Source organism: Hypanus sabinus, chromosome 7, assembly GCF_030144855.1.
Source record: "Hypanus sabinus isolate sHypSab1 chromosome 7, sHypSab1.hap1, whole genome shotgun sequence".
Classification (NCBI taxonomy): Eukaryota; Metazoa; Chordata; class Chondrichthyes; order Myliobatiformes; family Dasyatidae; genus Hypanus; species Hypanus sabinus.
Window position 1 is genome coordinate 31,012,035 of NC_082712.1, and position 19,073 is coordinate 31,031,107.

The 19,073-nt window shown below is 39.9% G+C and overlaps 1 protein-coding gene across 5 annotated transcripts in view; it reads right to left on the minus strand.

Moving 5' to 3' along the window:
- The window catches only part of LOC132396643 (long-chain-fatty-acid--CoA ligase 1-like), a 178,612-nt gene that overhangs the window by 47,172 nt on the left and 112,367 nt on the right, over positions 1 to 19,073 (minus strand). For all 5 annotated transcript variants that reach the window (XM_059974367.1, XM_059974368.1, XM_059974369.1 and 2 more), the window contains 5 exons: positions 16,444 to 16,667; positions 10,356 to 10,473; positions 7,711 to 7,775; positions 6,258 to 6,359; positions 4,438 to 4,537 (listed from right to left, as the gene is read on the minus strand). In XM_059974367.1, the coding sequence (XP_059830350.1) occupies positions 4,438 to 4,537; positions 6,258 to 6,359; positions 7,711 to 7,775; positions 10,356 to 10,473; positions 16,444 to 16,638 (580 nt within the window). In that variant the 5' untranslated portion in view covers positions 16,639 to 16,667. The remainder of the gene's footprint in view (positions 1 to 4,437; positions 4,538 to 6,257; positions 6,360 to 7,710; positions 7,776 to 10,355; positions 10,474 to 16,443; positions 16,668 to 19,073) is intronic.

The window sequence follows — 19,073 nt, forward strand, 5'->3', positions numbered from 1 at the left end:
CAATGAGGCAAAATGATGCATTTCACTGTACATTTCAATGTACATATTACAAATAAAGCTAATCTTTATCTTTTGAAGCTTCAATTGCCAGAAACACAAGTTATTGTAATACAAAATAATTCTTTTTTTTCCCTCCACCGGCTCATCCCATCTACCAGCCAAAATAAGACAAATGCTCAGAAATATTGTTGTCATGATTCCAGTGAACTCAGCCTACTCTGAAAACAGGCTGGAGGCCAGGAAGTTTCACACCCTGCACATTAATAAAATTAACTGCACATTAGTTGCAAGCAATTAATAAAATTAATTCCAAAAAATTAGTTCCAGTTGCATCTCCAATAAAATTAATTTGTCTTGGCAAAAGTAAAACCACAAGTAGTCTGAAAATCAAAATCAGAATCATGTTTATTATCACCGGCATGTGTCGTGAAATTTGTTAACTTAGCAGCAGCAGTTCAATGCAATACATAATATAGAAGAAAAAATATATAAATGAAGTAAATCCATTACAGTATATGTATATTGAATAGATTAAAGACCATGCAAAAACAGAAATAACATATATTTAAAAAGTGAGGGGAAGAAGCTGTTCCTGAATCGCTGAGTTTGTGCCTTCAGGCTTCTGTACCTCCCACCTGATGGCAACAGTGAGAAAAGGGCATGCCCTGGGTGCTGGCGGTGCTTAGTAACGGACATTGCCTTTCTGAGACACCACTCCCTGAAGATGTCCTGGGGACTTTGTAGACTAGCACAAAAGATGGAGCCAGTGTCACCTGCTCATCCAGTTTAACAGTTGATTTACTCTAAAGTTAAGTACAGAATATCAAGCTTCAATTTTGAAATGCTTTAACTGGAATTAAGTTAATTAAGGAAAATAAATTCTGCTTTATTTCCTTTTCACTCCTAGTGTACATCCACCTACTTCTTCCACAAGTGTTTACTCATATGAAGATAAGCATGCTTAGTGGCCACTTCATTAGGTACACCTGTTCACCTGCTCATTAATATAAATATCCAATCAGCCAATCATGTGGCAGCAACTACAGAACTATGCCAGACTTCAGCATGCTACATTTTTTAATTCTAAAAATCTAAGGCAAAATTAATCTCCTGCATTAATGAGTCAAGAAAATCATAGTTTTCCAAACATTTATTTTCCAAAAAATTAAATGTAACAGAAAAATGTTTGAACTTCATTAACTTATTAATTAGTAGATCTCTTTTGAAATTAAAAATTTAATTATTTTGGAGGTATATAGCCCAGTGCAGATACTGAAGATCCAAAGCAATGCACACAAAATGCTGGAGCAACTCAGTTGGTCAGGTAGCATCTACGGAAAAGAGTAGGTGGTCGACATTTTGGGCCAACACCTTTCTTCAAGACCCAGAAGAATCCTGAAGGTAGGTCTCAGACCAAAACCTCGAAAGTTTACTCTTTTTTTTAGACAATAGACAATAGGTGAAGGGGTAGGCCATTCAGCCCTTCGAGCCAGCACCGCCATTCACTGTGATCATGGCTGATCATCCACGATCAGTACCCTGTTCCTGCCTTCTCCCCATATCCCTTGACTCCACCATCTTTAAGAGCTCTATCTCTTTCTTGAAAGCATCCAAAGAATTGGCCTCCACTGCCTTCTGAGGCAGAGCATTCCATAGATCCACAACTCTCTGGGTGAAAAAGTTTTTCCTCAACTCTGTTCTAAATGGCCTTTATTCTTAAACTGTGGCCTCTGGTTCTGGACTCTCCAACATCAGGAACATGTTTCCTATCTCTCATGTGCCCAATCCCTTAATAATCTTACATGTTTCAATCAGATCCCCTCTCATCCTTCTAAGTTCCAGTGTACACAAGTACAGTCACTCCAATCTTTCAAACAAATGACAGTCCCGCCATTCCGGGAATTAACCTCGTGAACCTACGCAGCACTCCCTCAATAGCAAGAATGTCCTTCCTCAAATTTGGAGACCAATACTAAACACAATACTCTAGGTGTGGTCTCACCAGGGCCATGTACAACTGCAGCAGGACCTCTTTGCTCCTATACTCAACTCCCCTTGTTATGAAGGCCAATATGCCATTAGCTTTCTTAACTGCCTGCTGTACCTGCATGCTTACTTTCAGTGACTGATGAACAAGGACTCCTAGATCTCGTTGTACTTCCCCTTTTCCTAACTTGACACCATTCAAATAGTAATCTGCCTTCATGTTCTTGCCACCAAAGTGAATAACCTTACATTTATCCACATTAAACTGCATCTGCCCACTCACCCAACCTGTTCAAGTCACCCTGCATTCTCCTAACATCCTCCTCATATTTCACACTGCCACCCAGCTTTGTGTCATCTGCAAATTTGCTAATATTACTTTTAATCCTTTCATCTAAATCATTAATGTATATTGCAAATAGCTGCAGTCCCAGCACCGAACCTTGTGGTACCCCACTAGTCACAGCCAGCCATTCTGAAAGGGACACGTTAATCCCTACTCTTTGCTTCCTGTCTGCCAACCAATTTTCTATCCATGTCAGTACCCTACCCCGAATACCATGTGCTCTAATTTTGCCCACTAATCTCCTATGAGGAACCTTATCAAAGGCTTTTCAAAGAGAACAAGCAGATCCAAAATATCCAAGACACAATGAATTGAATGAACTAAACTGATTAACTAAAAAAGTGGGTATAGATGGAATCGAACTGGGCGAAGGACAACCAGGCTAAAAAGTGAGAGTGTGGCAGATGAGGTAGGGCAACCTTCAAATAATCAATTCTTACACCATGGCAAGATGAGCAGAGCGACAAGACACAAGGTGGTCATGCTGCATCAGTAACTTCTGTCCCAAGCAGAAATTTCACTGCAGACAAGAGTTTCAAGATGTACTGTCCAAGCTTTTCTGAGGAAACACAAAGAACCGATCAAGGTTGTGGGCCAGAGATGCAGTGGTCAGCCACAGAAACTGAATGCAGAGACAAGAGATACAGCATCTCAAGTCCCTCCTAAAATGGAAGCTGACCAGCACTGCCATCAGCTCTGAACTCACAGAAACCAAGTACACTTCTTACAGTCAGGAGAAGTCTTGTCAGAAGTGGTCTTCATGGAAGAGTTGCAGCCAAAAATGCCATTCCTCCAGTGTAAACAAGGCAAGAGGCTCAACTACACAGAAGAACACAAGGAATTGGGTGCTGAACAATAGCAGTAAGTGCTCTGACAAGTCAAAATTTGAATTTTTCGGCTCAAACAGGAAGCAATTTGCCCGTAGAAGAGCTGGATAGCGCTATATGGATGAGCGTCTACAGCCAACGGTGAAGCATAACAGAGGTTCCCTGCAGGGTTGGGGCTGGATTTCTGCAAATGGAGTTGGTAATCTGGTCAGAATTAATGGAATCCTCTGTGCTGAGAAGTACAAGCAGATCATCATCCATCACGCAGTACTATCAGAGAGGCACCTGATCTGACCCGACATCATTCTGGTACAGGAGGAACTTAGTAAAGCAGCCAGTGACTGGATGTTTTTCTTTATTTCTCCATCATTCCTTCATACACTCAATTATTTTTTCATAAATGTTTACTTAAATGAAGACAGTTACACTGATTCAGTACATTTTTACATTTTAGAAGTCTGAAGATTGGAACTCCTGCCCAGAAATCCATAATAGTTTATGGAATGTTATATTAAGCTGACAGACCTCAGGAGTCTGTGGAGATTCGACATGTCATCGAAAACCAAGGCAAACTTCTATAGTTGTGTGGTGGAAAGTGTGCTGACTGGCTGCATTACTGTTGAGTGGAAAATCCTACAAAAGTTAATGGATTTGGCCCAGTACATCACAGGTAAAACCCTCCCAACATGAAATGTTGCTGTAGAAAAGCAACATCCTTCATCAAAGATCCCCAGCACCTAGGCCATGCTCCTTTCTCGCTGCTGCCATCAGGTAGAAGGTACAAGTGCCTCAGGACATGCACCACCAAGTTCAAGAACCGCTCCTATCCCTCAACCATTAGGCTCTTCAATAAAAAGGGCTAACTAGACTCATTTAAGGACTCCCATCTTGATATTTCATGCTTGTTATTGCTATTTATTTGCACAGTTTGTCGTCCATTGTGTACAGTTACTGTTTGAGACCTTTGCTGAGTATGCCCACAAAAAAATAATCTCTGGGTTGTATGTGGTGACATGTATGTATGTACTCTGATAATAAATTTTATTTTGAACCTTTGATTGAACTGACAGACTTCTCTGCATGGAAGCACATGGCAGGGGGCAAATGGACAAGTGAACACGGCAACCTTTAAGGTTTTATTTTTAATAATGTAGGTAAAATAAAACACAGCTACTTGGAAAAGAGGAAAAAGGGATCTGTCCTGATTTACTCAGTTTCTAAAAACAGAAAACATGAAAACAAAGATAAAGTACAACAAGTTAAATTAACTTAACATACCTTTGTTTATGATATAGGAAACAGCTTCATCTCCCAACGTTTCGTACAATGGTACCACTACCATGGAGTATGCGTAACAGCCCTGTTCAACAATAACCCACTGTAGTGGGATGGAGGAATGTTATTACATTTATAAACACTTTTACACCATAATTCAGATAGCTAATTAAAGTGAAGTCAGAGAACTGGAAGATTTTTTTTAATAAAATGCACAAGATAAACACATTTCCTTATGTGATTTATCAGAATAATTTTCATTAGCACTGAAACTTGTTGAACATGAAATTTTACCTCTATTAAAACTGTACCAAGATCCACATAGCACAGGAGCAGGATCTCTGTCCCACCATGCCTAATGTAGTTACCTGAACAAACCACATTTAACTAAATTTGTTATTTGCCTTCTATGCCATGATAAGTCAGCGCTTATTTAGATACTTATTAAATGTTTGGAGGATACCGGCCTCCACTAGCCCCTCAGGCAGATCATTCCAGTAATAGAGTAGGAAAAAAAATCCTTCAGATTTCTAATCCTTCTCCTACCTCTCACTTTATGCACACATTCTCTTGTTTTAGTCAACCCTACATCATCAGAAAGAGATTTCTGCGATATAAGCTACCTGTCCCCTTCACAATCTTGAATGCCTCTGTCAGGTCACCCTACAACCTCCACTGTTCAAATTTCTCCTTACAACTGAAATGCTTCAATCCAGGCTACATCCTGGTGAAGCTCCACCCACTACAGAGCTTTCATATCAATCCTAATGATGACCAGAACAAAACCACATTAGCTTAAATCATGTTTTAGGAAGCGGCAACCTACTATATTGTCCCCTCTCTTATATACTATGGCAAGCCTGAAGGCGGCAAATGCTTACCTGTGCCACCACCCTCAATTATTTATGAACTTGTATCCCAACACTCACATTCATCAGTTCAGCACAGTGCCTCACCATGTACAGTCAACCCTGAGCTAACATTCCTAAAGACACTCTGATATGCCTCAATGCGATGAATTACACAATGACCAAGATAAAATCTCAACATTTTAATTATTTTTTCTCTTCACGGCACTTAGTAAATCTACAGATAACCATACTCTATGACACAGCCTCCAACGTTATATATCAAGGTATCATGGAATGACCATCTCCATGGTGAAAACACAAGATTAAGGAAACCCTGGGTCTATTTTAGGACTCAATGAATTATATGTTTAATTCACTTATTTTCTGAAAATTAAGACGACAATAATGAGATTCCCACTCTTGGCTGTGTTGGCTCGTACTATCATGAGGTAGGTTTGGATCCTCTCGATGCCTCTTGATCAGATCATGAATTAGTCAAGAATATTATTATCAAAAAGTAGAACATTCAAATTGAAGTTCCTGCATTTGAGGGAGTACAAGTTGGGGAGTCAGGGTTGTTCTGGGACTAATATATTCTTTTCAGCCTGGGAATGCTGTCTCCAGTTAGGAGAAAAGACATTAAAAGGAGACACTGCCCACTTTCAAACCATCCCTTTCTTAGGGCCAGCGGGTTAACCTCTTGCATCTGCCAACACTAGCCAAATGCAGGAAACTACTTCTTTATAAAAATAATAGGCAGATTTCCACTGCAGTACTTTCCCAGGAAACTTATAAAACTGACACTTCTGCCCTCCCTCGAGTTTTTGCTTCACACCAAAAAATGCAAGAACAGAAATGAAAGAACATTTACATGCATTTCAGTGTCACTTTCAATGGGTATTATGATTATGTTTTGAATTGAATAAAACAATGGCAAACAGTACAATAGCTCAAATTTTAAGAAAAACTCACCTCCGGTCTGTTTTGGGCAAAAACCCCAATATATTCACTATTCCCTCCCCTATAGCCGCGAAGGAAAATTCCTGAACCCACAAATTCTGCCCTATCAATAACCTGGAAAACAAGGTGAAAATATCAAATCAAACCATTATTTTATTTGCCAATACAGCAATACAGCTACTTTAGTGGGAAAAACCATGCCAGTGTGAATCAATACCTCAATAACATAAATGCTTTCTACATGATTGTCCATTATCTTTAAGTTTCACACTGCACTCAGTAGATAGTTCACAGGAAATGCCATCAAGTGTATTTTTCAGAGAGCAACTTAAATACAAAGTTCACCTAATGATATACAAGGCAAGATCTGGACTTTAAAATCTGTTTCATGAAATTGAGAATACAAATGTGCATATTTACAAAATTAAGGAAGGGAAATTTAGGGGAGACATCAGGGGTAAGTTTTTGTTTTTGTTTGTTTGGTGTGTTTTTTTTTTACACACAGAGGGTTGTGAGTGCCTGGAATTTCTTGTCAGGGATGGTGGTGGAGGCTAAAACATTAGGGGTATTTAAGAGCCTCTTGGACAGGCACATAGATGAAAGAAAAATTGAGGGTAATGGGGTAGTGTGGGTTTAGTACTTTTTAAGGTCAGCACAACATGGAAGGCTGAAGGGACTATACTACACTGTAATGTTCAAAGGTTCTATGGTTAAATTTACATGTGTTGTTTTCCCATTGATAAAATGCCATTGGCAAATTGCTTAATCCTGTTTCAAAGGTCCTTTTTATATATATAAAAAAAAGGAGACAAAGTTCATTTGTACTTGTTCCAAAACAATGCTAGTAGGCACATTCATGTTGCAACACTAAGAGTTGAGTGAGAGAACCTCCCCAGTGGGGCAGAAAAATTAACACAGGGTTTTGAAGAACAATATTCACAGAAGGCAGTTTACTTAAAGACAAGCACTCAAGGCTAGAAATTGTCAAAGAAACAGTTATGAGGGTATGAGCACCCTGCCCAAATACCAGCATCTCTGGAAGTCCTGGCCTACTGCTAAACTCTTTTCTCAGATGTAAGTGGCAGCAAGGATGAACCGGTCAGATATTTTGGTATTAATAAGTCCAAGAGTGTGAAGGAAAACTCTGAAAACAGGCTCAGGCCAGAACTGAATGCAAAACTGGAATTTATTTACGACAGACACTACAAGAAACTGTAGAAGGACCTGCGATTATCATTTAGAGCACAGAGATCACCTCTTTTGTATAGTTTCTCCAGTTATTTTAAACAAAAACCTTTTCCAAGATCTTCATAAATGGGAAGCATCCACAACAACCCAGACTTTCTCAATTTTGAAATAAGTTATTCTGAGTCTTAACTCATCAGAAAGTTTAAACTACACAAATTAGACTGTTTTATTTTTCATATATGCATTGGCATCTTCATGGAAAAAGAAGTTTACTTACTTCACGATAGGATATCCACTGGTAAGGTTGATTTGGCTTTCTAAAACCCAAACAAGGTCCATTACCTAAAAGAAATTTGAAAATGTTAATGCTATATTAAACAACTTTTGATAAGATAATAATTGATTGGATAAGTTTGTTAAAAATAATGCACAGTAATATGAATGTGCTGAACTAAAATCTTCCATGTTGCTACTGCATTGCTTTATGATCATTGCTGGATATCAGTCCAGTTAAAACACACAAGTGAATACTGTACATGTTCCTACTGTCAAGCCCATGTTGTTCAACCCTTGCACATGTGCATGTATTAAACCATTAGCACAGGAAACAGAGGCTAGTGAAATGAACATTGAAGCATTATGCCATAAGTCATTTTCAGCTCATGAAGTCTGTTTCTATTTCAAATTTACCATTTTGCTATCACACTAACACAGTCTCTAATCCAAGCCACCCAAAGACTTGTTCCTCATTCATTACAATATGCACCTTTTTCCAGAGACAACTATACCAAATGTTGGAGCTCTTCTCCAATAGCTAAAAATTTCACATTTCGCAAAAACTTTTCGGTAAAGATTTGTTTTCCTCATCTCCTTTGTGGGTCTTTATTTCCAGCTTACATTTATTGCTTCTCACTGCAATTAAAAATCTCGCTAGTTCCCCCAACATTTACAAAACAAGATTCCTTAACAGTGGCGCATTTACCTTATACCTATAATGACACAGAACAGAGGCCGCTCAGCCCATTATGATCCTAGGGTTGCAATTTCATTATTCCTGTTCCTTCTCCCTGTACTCCGCAACTAAAACACACCCTCATATATACCTTCCTTGATTCATTTTTCTCATGAACCTATACCAGGGGTCGGCAACGTTTACCACTAAAAGAGCCAATATGGACCCATTTCCCACAGAAAAGAAAACACTGGGAGCCACAAAATGAAATAACACTGCATACAACGGGTTTTTTTTGCCTTTATGCTATGTATAAACAAACTATAATGTGTTGCATTTTTGAAATTGATGAACTCCTGCAGAGAAAACGAAATTACATTTCTGCATGCAACAAAAACATTTTGAACTCCGAAAAAAAGACGTTGGGTTGAAGGTTACTACATAGGTAGCCTACCTTGGATCGAAGAATTAAAAGAAAGCGCGCACTGGCGGGTGTCAGGCATTGGCTGTGGTGATGTATATTAATAGCGATAAAAAACACGTTGTAGCGGTGTAGCGCTACACGCAGCGCTAAAATAAAGACTGCAGTCAAAGGTAACTTTATTCGAACTAAACAGCCTTGCTTTTAAGCCTCCCTCAACCCATCCCCGTGGGCGCGGATGCTGCAAAAGACGCGTACTCACAAACCCCCGTAGGCTATCTCCCTTAGCCGGAATGCTGGCTAATTGTGAGGAAATGTGTCGCCACACTTAGATTGTACAAGATCACCATAATCTTCAAATTTAGAATTACATTTCAAAAGCTAACAAACATAAAATACATTTTAATTAAATACTGACCAATTATTTCCCAAAGCCACAGGGAGCCGCAGCACAGAGGTGAAAGAGCCACAAATGGCTCGGGAGCCGCAGGTTGCCGACCCCCGACCTATACCAAATACTATTTATTGCAGTCAATCAACCACATTTATGCATTTTTTTTGAAGCACAATCAAATCCTATAAACTGATCTAATTATGAGCAAGAAACTTAATCAGGAAGAATAGAGACTGTGCACTTGACCATAAGATAGATGGAAGCAGAATAACAAATCAGAATCAGGTTTATTATCAATAATATTGTCCAAGATAATGGCATCAGATTTTGTTTTGAAGAGCTTCACCAATTCAAGTGACAGTAGAAGAGAAGTTAGTTATCCATTGCTGCCCACACATCAGAAAGGTAATTTTTATAATCACCATAATTCTGGCAAGAAAGCAGGTGAATACAACATACCCGGTGCTCAGCTAAAATTACCATAACTGATTTATTATCCCTCTAAATCCCTTTCTCCTCAAAACCTTAGACACCCTTAGTAATCAAGAAGCTATCAAACTCCACTTTAAATACACCCACTAAATGCTGGAGGAATTCAGCAGGGCAGCCAGCATCTATGGAAAAGAGTACAGTCGACGTTTCAGGACAAGATGGTCCTGCCAAAGGATCTCAGCCCGAAATGTCAACTGTACTCTTTTCCATAGATGCTGCCTGGCCTGCTGAGTTCCTCCAGCATCTTCTGTGTGTTGCTTGGATTTGCAGCATCTGCAGATTTTCTCTTGTTTGTCTTTAAATACACCAAATGGTTTGGTCTCTATAGCCACCTATGGTAGTGAATTCCACTTATTCACCACCCTCTGGCTAAAAAAAAAAATCCTCTTCCTCATCCCTGTTCTAAAGGAATGTCCCTGTATTCTGAGGATCTGCCCTCTGGCCCTAAACTCTCCCACCACTGGAAACATCTGGTTGCCAGCTACTGGCAGATGCAGTTGGTTGTCCAAGGGGTTTTGTTATCTGATTGGTAGAAAGTGTTAACTTGGATGCCATACCACCAAGTGTAAATGTGATCATTGATAATCTGAATTTTCTGCACCAAATATGAGCTTCCATTTTTAACCGACATTTAAAAGAACCTGCACATTACCCAATACTTACTTGATACAATCAAACCCCTTTTTAGCACATCATATAGTGTTCTTACATCTTGATAGTAGGAACTTAGCAGATCATCACCTTCCCTAAGCAGCGCACTTCTCCGAGCATGTTCACCAGTCTGAAATGATTCAAGTCATACAAGCAATTACATGACTCAATGCAGCCCCTACAAAGTCGTAGCTTTGGTTTTCAAATTAGGTTTATGTTTTAACCTTTAATTGTGGATTAACACATACAGCACATTCAAATCAGAGAAAATATTCAAATCAAACTATTTCCCCCTCCTTGGGTATGCAGAATCAGAAAGGATAGTAAATACGGTACTCAAGGAGCTGTATCTAAATGCGCGCAGTATAAGAAATAAGGTGGATGATTTGGTTGCACTATTATAGATTGCCAAGTATGATGATGTAGCCATCACTGAATCATGGTTGAAGGATTGTTGTAGTTGGGAGCTGAATATCGGAGGGATTGGAAGGTCAGCAGAGGGGGTGGTGTGGCTCTGCTGGTAAAAAATGACATCAAATCAGCAGAAAGATATGACATAGGATCAGAAGATGTTGAATCCTTGTGGGTTGAGTTAAGAAACTGCAAGGGTAAAAGGACATCGATGGCAGTTATATACAGGCCTGCCAACAGTGGCTGGCAGGTGGACCACAGATTATGATAGGAAATAGAAAAGTCAAATCAAAAAGGCAATGTTATGGTAGTCATGGGAGATTTTAACATGCAGGTCGATGGGGAAAATCAGGTTGGTAATGGATCGCAAGAGGGATTGTTGAATGCCTAAGAAATGGCTTTTTAGTTCAGTTTGTCATTGAGCCTACTGGGGGATCAGCTATACTGGATTGCATGTCATGTAATGAACTGGAGATGATTAGGGAGCTTAAGGTAAAAGAACCCTTAGGGACCATTGATCACAATATGATGGAGTTCAACTTGAAATTTGACGGGGAGAAAGTAAAGTCTGATGTAGCAGTATTTCAGTGGAATAAGGGAAATTATAGTGGTATGAGAGAGGAGTTGGTCAAAGTAAGTTGGAAGGAGCTGCTGGAAGGGATATCAGCAAAATATGTTGCCACATGCAGCTGTGGGGGCCAGGTCGTTGGATGTATTTAAGGCAGAGATTGATAGGTTCTTGATTGGACATGGCATCACAGCTTTACAGGGAGAAGGCCGGGAACTGGGGTTGAGGAGGAGAGAAAAAAAAATCCGCCATGATTGAATGGCAGAGCAGACTAGATGGGCCAGATGGCTTAATTCTGCTCCTATGTCTTATGATCTTCCCCTGCCCCGCCCCCACTTGCTTTATTCCTCACCTTTTATCACTTCTCACCTGCTTATACATAACCCTGGGTCCTCTCCTCCTCTGGTCCACTCTTTACTCCTGTCAGATTCCTTCTTATCCAGCAACTGAATTTTCCTCATACACCTCACTTCACCATCCCCTCCCTCCACCCCCCTCCAAGCATCTTTATATTCTGGCATTTTCTCCCTTCCTATTCAGTCCTGAAGAAGGGTCTCAGCCCGAAACGTTGAATGTTTATTCATTTCCATAGATGGTGCCTGAATTGCTAAGCTCCCCCAGCATTTTGTGTGTGGTGCTTTGGATTTCCGGCATCTGCACACTTCCTTGTGTTTATGAGTACCTGATTAATATTTGCTGTCTGACAACATGTCAACTGATCAAACTGACATTATTTTAGCCACTAAATGCATTGGCCATTAACCTTACACATCACTCCCACCACTCACACTCTTAGGGAATGAAATAAACTTTGGACTATATATTTGATGGTGATATTTGTCAGCTTTCAAGTGCTAACCAACTATCAGAGCCTCTAATACAACAGGCAGAAAATAGATGCTTGTTGATAATAATGAACTAACTGCTCACAAAATTGAAACAAATATAATTCTAGACTTACATATCCTGACCTCAGTTCATTCAAAAATGCATGGGATTCAATGATGTAAACAACTGTTTTTAAGAAAAAATACCGTTCCCACAGGCAAATGTGTTACTCTGAACAGAAGTCCACTGTAGACAAAGCAAATTTACGTTAATACGAATCTAAAGCAGGAAGGTACAGGAGTAAATCCTGTCATAGCTCACATCACAAACTGCCCAAGGAGCATTCTAATTCACACACTGATATCCTAAATCGGGACTTGATGACTTGAGTAACAGAGAAAAGCTGAATAAATTAAGATTGGAGCATAGGAGAATGAAGGAATATTTGATAGAGGTGTACAAAATTATGAGGAGTATAGTTTGGGCTAATACAAACAGAAGTAGGGGTCATAGGTGAAAGGTAAAATAGTTAATAAGAAGCTGAGGGGGTAATTTCTTCACTCAGAGGGTGGTGCAAGTGCGGAACAAGCTTGCTAGTAGAAGTGAAGGGTACGGGTTTGATTGCAATATTTAAGAGAAGCTTGGCGGGCTATGGTCCAGGTGAAGGTCAATAGAATGAAGTAGAAAAACAAGTCAGCACAGACTAGATGAGCCAAAGGGCATGTTTCTGTGCAGTGGTACTTGATGACTATCACTTTAAGTTTTCATCTTTCACATCACTATCTATCTTCTCTTTTGAGCAAATGCTAACTTCAAAGCAATTGTCAGGGTAACTGCCTACGTTTACACTACAAGTGAACACAGTTGGAAGGTTTTTCATAAATCCACGTCAAAAACAGGGCATTCTCTGCTCCCAAAAACCTCTGTATTTCAAATGTCAATACAAAGTGTGCTACAACCAGCAGCGTTCACTGAGTTACTGACGAACTTGTACTAAGAAGCTGCTGCTCCATCTTGGCCAGCCAACTGTTTGTGTTTACTTTATTGATGAAGCCTGATGTTTAACTTGCATCAGTTAATTTGAAGGTTCCATACAAGCAGTGAGCAGCATCATGGCACAGCAGGCAGTGCCGCTGCGTCAAAGCAACAAAAACCCAGGTTCGATCCTGACCTTGGGTGCACTTTTGCGTGGAGTCTCTTTGTGACCAACAAGATTTCACCCCATGTGATCTGCTTTTCTTCCCACATCCTAATGACATGGGCAATTGTAAACTACAGTTACCATAGGTAGGTTTGTGGTTAGGGTAATTTACAATAGCCAGGTGCAAAATCAGAGGGAGCTAGAATATTTCAGAGAGAAATAGTTGGGTGGAATTCATCTGAGAGACAGCAAAGACTTAGGAGGCTGAATAAGGAAAAAGAAAGCAAAATATGAGAATCCGATAAAGTTTAATGGGGTGAGGTTATAGGACAGCAGGAAAGAAAGAGAAGACAAAAGCTGGAATTCAATCTAGAGATTTATTAACTAACTGAATTTAACTCACAGAACAACAGCAATCTGCAGTGAGGCTGAAGGGCTAACCATTGTTGTTATATACACAATATCCGATTACCAGTTGCCTGAATTTCACCCCAAGCTGTTTGAAACTTAAATTTGCAGTTAATTCTCTTTCATTTTATGTTTGTATTCAATGTGAGAACTGAATTGCAGGAGGGAAATGTGTGTTATGTAATTAGCCATTAAGGATTAGTTTAACTTTACATGCTAGTCAGATCTTTAACTATCACTGAAGCAGAGAAGGCAGCATCTGTACCTTTCTAACCACCCTATCAACTTGTACTGGATCTTTTAGGGATCTGTATTGCTGAAAGAGCAACATTGACTTTGCCCATTTGTTATTGCCCTGAAAGGTGCCAGTGAATTGCTCTTCTCGAACAGCTGCTATTCTTCTGATTAAGGTACTTTCATACCATTCTCAGATTGGAAGTTCCAAGATTTTGATGGTGACAATAAAAATTAAAATACAGTGGATTCAGGTTAATCGGGACCAGAACACTTTGGCGCAAATAAGGAGCTGCCCCATTCAGCCAAAGTTTCATGGAAATCATTAAAGTACAGAAAAGACAAACTAAGTAACAAGTTATATATTTAACAGAAATACAGGTCAAATTAGAAGACCAGAAATGCTACTACAGTTAATACAAAACTGTGTATGAGTTATTGATGGAGAAATTCATTGTACGCTACCATGTACGGGGTCTCCAGGGAGGGGTAGCAACTCTGGTTAAAGGGCTTTTCATCTCTATTCTGGGACAACTTATTCACCTTTGGTCCCCACTGGACACTCAGCTCTCACCTGTGGCTCCAAGTTGCTGGTTGTACGCAACATTGGCTACACTACTTCAATAGGCAGGCTAAACCAAAGGAGGTTAACCAGCAGACATCACACACTGGTGAGATAAGGACATGCCCTAGTATGTGAAGCCAGCTCTCAAGGACTGAGCGGATAAGACCAAGGCAGCGGTTCTGCAACACTTCATGAAGAGAGAAGGCATGATAAGGAACAGAAAAAGTCATGCTTATCCACTGTAATCAAGGAAGTCCCCAGATTGTGATGACTATTTGTCCCACTGGAACCAGATTTCCGAGGTCAAGAGAGTGGAACTGTTTCACTGCAATCGCTTTCCCGCTTTAAAAACTCTCTCTCACAGGTTTCACTGTCATTGTTGGATATATCAGACAACCAACCAACATGCTGACAGTATGTCTGATTGACAGTAAATGAACAAAATTAGTGCAGACACCTAGTGTAGATAATGGACTGCCTTCCAACAATGCTTTTGATGATTGCATCCTCCAAATTGTTATTTTCATTGTAGCATTCAAGATGATTATCAATATGTTAAAATTTTTTGTAGCTCCTAACTTGACGAAGTAGTGAAATTGTTTCATTTTCACTCCTAGCCATTTCAGGCATCTCCAATCCTGAATGCTTGAAACCGCAGTGAGCAAAGCAATTCTAAATGGTCTTGCCAACTACCAGTGACAAAGCTCACTGGTCTTTGAACAAAAAAAACCCACAAGTGACACTATTTGAAAATTGTTCACTCCAAACACAGTGGAGTGCCAACCAAAGAGTTGTTTTTTTTAAAGCATTATTAACTTTTCAAGTACTGTTCAAGGTTTGTTGATTCAGGCACGTATATAGAACTCTTATCACATTCATATGCATGAATCTTTTAAGTTCATTTAGCAATGCCGGCAGTAAAATTCTGTAGTATGGAAAGTTGATGTACTTCCTATTTTTAAAACCAGAGTACTCAGAGGAAATCCACACACATCAGGGGAAGGAACATAAACTCCTTCTAAATATTCCAAGTTTCTTTTCTAATATCAGACATTTTACAATTAATCCAAGAATTGTATTGGAATACCACAGATATTTGTACTATTAATGCAAGTATTGTAGGACAAGTTGCACAATAAGAAAAGGACTAACAGGGGAACTCAGGAGAATGCCTTTATGTAATATAGGGTCAGGAATTAGAACACTAACTAGGGCGATTTGGCACAGCTGCATAAAAGAGAATACTCAGTCGACAGGTGAAGGGGGGAAATCTAGAAATGGCAGAGATACACAAAGTAGGATCACCAGTAAAATAAATTTAATACTGACCAATTAAGGTTAATAGCTGCTTTCTGACATGTGAGTGAAGGTAGTTTACAGTGTGGACATTAGAATACCTCGCTACCCACTGAAGTCCATGCCTGAAGTAAGTAAATCCTTCTGAATCAGGGGTTCCCAACCATCTTTCATGCCATGGACACTTACCGTTAACCAAGGGGATCGTGGAACCCAGATAGGGACCACTGCCCTTAATTACCCCTTTGATGGGTTTTAACAACTGGATTTAAAGCAGTGGAAATAAAGGTTATTTTGCAATTGCAGTCCTCTTAAAGTAATTATTGCAACCTTTCTCCAACTGCATAGTGTTGCAAGTTAGAAGCAGAAAACGCAGGTTGATCAAAAAAATTCTCACCAGGTCAGACACCGCCCATTAAGAAACTAATAATTTCAGGTTAATGTGTTTTGATTGGGACTGACCTTACGAGCGTTCCTAGCTTTTCCTGCTTTTATCTGAGATTTCCAGCATAAGCAGGATTTTCCTCTATTTTTGTTTGTACACAACTCACCTTAACAAAAACAATCAGTTAATCAACCTGCATAGATTGCTTTAATAAATGTTAATATTCACAATACTCTTAAATTCATTAGTAATTTCAAACCTTACTTCAACTTCCACAGACTGCATTGACAGGTCGCATGACGGTATCTGTGCTTTGGGTCTCGTAGCATACCAGTACATTGCAAGAGCTGCAATGGTACCAATTCCTATTACAGTGGATGGTGGAAGAGAGCGCAGGAATTGCTGGACTTCCCCCAATTCTGGAATACGAAGGTGTGACCACAGCTCCTCTGTTTGCATTGTTGCAGTGGGTTCTTCACTTCTGTAGCCTGCAAAGAAGAGTGGACATAAGTACACATCTACTGGGTGGAGGAAGAAATGCAATCAACCCTTTAGGATCTTATACCTAAAGAGATTAAAAGCGAATTTTAAAAACACTTGCACTGGGGAAATGGAGTACATATTCCAAATACATTACCAGCATTAAGCTGTTCCAGATTAATACAAATTACAGTAAATAGATTCACATAGGACTCAGAAGAGCTTAAACTACCTTCAAAATCATGCCCTGATTACTTCAGAAGCCATGCTACATGTTCACTTCCCCACAAACATCTATAGTAGACAAACACATATTCAAATCCCTTTATCAGTTTTGCAGTAGTATCAATTACTGGATGGATGAACTTGTCATATTTTTTTAAGATGGCATGCAATTATGTACGTAATGATTTCTACAACTTCAGATCTCCCAAATTTTCTCATCTAAATGCTCAAATAATCGGGAAATAACCTGGAATATACAAACTTGTAATATGATACTGAGACTTCATTTACTCAACAACATTTGTAGAAGGACATGTAACTGGAAACAAAGTTGACGAAACATTACTGTCCAAACTGATTTAAACTTCTGGCATTCGAAGCCACCCAATGTAATTAATTAGCAGATTCCTGACGCACCATCAATAACTCTCGGAGACGGGAGGCAAACAACAGGCTTTTATTAGCTGCAAGAAACAACCACACAACATCCTGGAGACTGAGGGGGGAGCAGTGCCTCCAACCACCTTTATACAGGGGTCTGTGGGAGGAGCCACAGGAGCAGTCAGCAGAGGGGCGTGTCCAGACAGGTATATGTAGTTCACCACAATCCCTTTGAGTATTGAGCATTGACAGTCATCAAGCTAGGATCACTGCAACAGACAGCAAATGCTGGAGGAACTCAGCAAGCCAGGAAGCATCTATGGAAAAGAGTGAACAGTCGACCAATGAAAGGTCTCGGCTCAGAACAATGACCATTTACTCTTTTCTATAGATGTTGCCTGGCCTGCTGAGTTCCTCCAGCTTTTTATGTCTGTTTCTTAGATTTCCAGTATCTGCACATTTTCTCATGTTGGTGAAGCTCTTTTTGACAATGAAGTAAATTAAATTAATATTGTGCAGCAACTATATGGTGGAGCTGCTGCATGAAGATACACAGGAGGACGAGCTTCGTTTGTCACACATACATTGAAACATAGTGAAATGCACCGTCTGTCCAAAGATGTGCTGGGGGCAACCCACAAATATCACCACCCTTCTGGCACCAAAATGGCACACCCTCAACTTACTAATCCATACGCCTTTGGAATGTGGATGTAAACCGGACCGCCCGGAGGAAATCCACACAGTCACAAGGAAAATCTCCAGACTCCTGACAGACAGTGGTGGGAACTGAACCCCAATTACTGGCACTGCAAAGTGTTACACCAGCTGCTACGCCACCATACTGCCCTTTTATGCAATGTAAGCTATTACATTCTCATCTTCCCTCATATCTACAGTCCTTCTTAATCCAGAACATTAGGCAGCAACACCTCTACCACAATTATTCTAAACATTCGTGCTCCAAAAATCGGCGTCCTCAGCCCCCTACTTCCATGCCTGCATGGCTAGGGTCTGCTCAAGCTCCATCTATAAGTCTGCAGATGATACTACCACAGTGAGGCATTTCTCAAAGACCAATGAGTCAAAATACAGGAAGGAGATAGAAAATTTAGTGACATGATGTCATGATAACCTTTCCCTCATGATCAACAAAAGAGCTGATCATTGACTTCAGGGGTGGGGTGGAGGAGGGGGGAGAGTGGTGCACATATTCCTGTCTATGTCAATGGTGTTGAGGTTGAGAGGATTGAGTGCTTCAAGTCTCGTGGTATCCTGAGACACATCACCAATAGTGTCTTGATCCGACTGCATTGATGCCACAGCCAAGAAAATTCATCAATGCCTCCGATGCCTCAGGAGGCTAAAGAAATTTAGCATGTTCCCAACGACTCTTACCAACTGCTATTGTGACATCAGGGAAAGAATTCTATCTGAATGCTCAAGGACGGTCTGGCAACTGCTCTGAAAGTGACCACAAGAAACTGCCTCCCCTTCACGGACTCCGTCTACAGTTCTTGCTGCTTCAGTAAAACAGCAGGTATAATTAAGACCCACCCGACCTCAAACAATTTCTCTTCATCCCTTACCAATCGGCCAAAAAATATACCACCAGGCTTAAGGACAGCTTCTATCCTGCTGTTATCAGACTCTTGAATGAACTTTTAAAGTATATTTAGTATCTAAGAACATGCATGTCACCTTATAGAATCCTGAGATTCATTATCTTCAAATAATAATGAATAATTAACCAATAAATAGAGAACGTGAGATGAAGAGTCCTTGAAAGTGAATTCATAGGTTGTGCG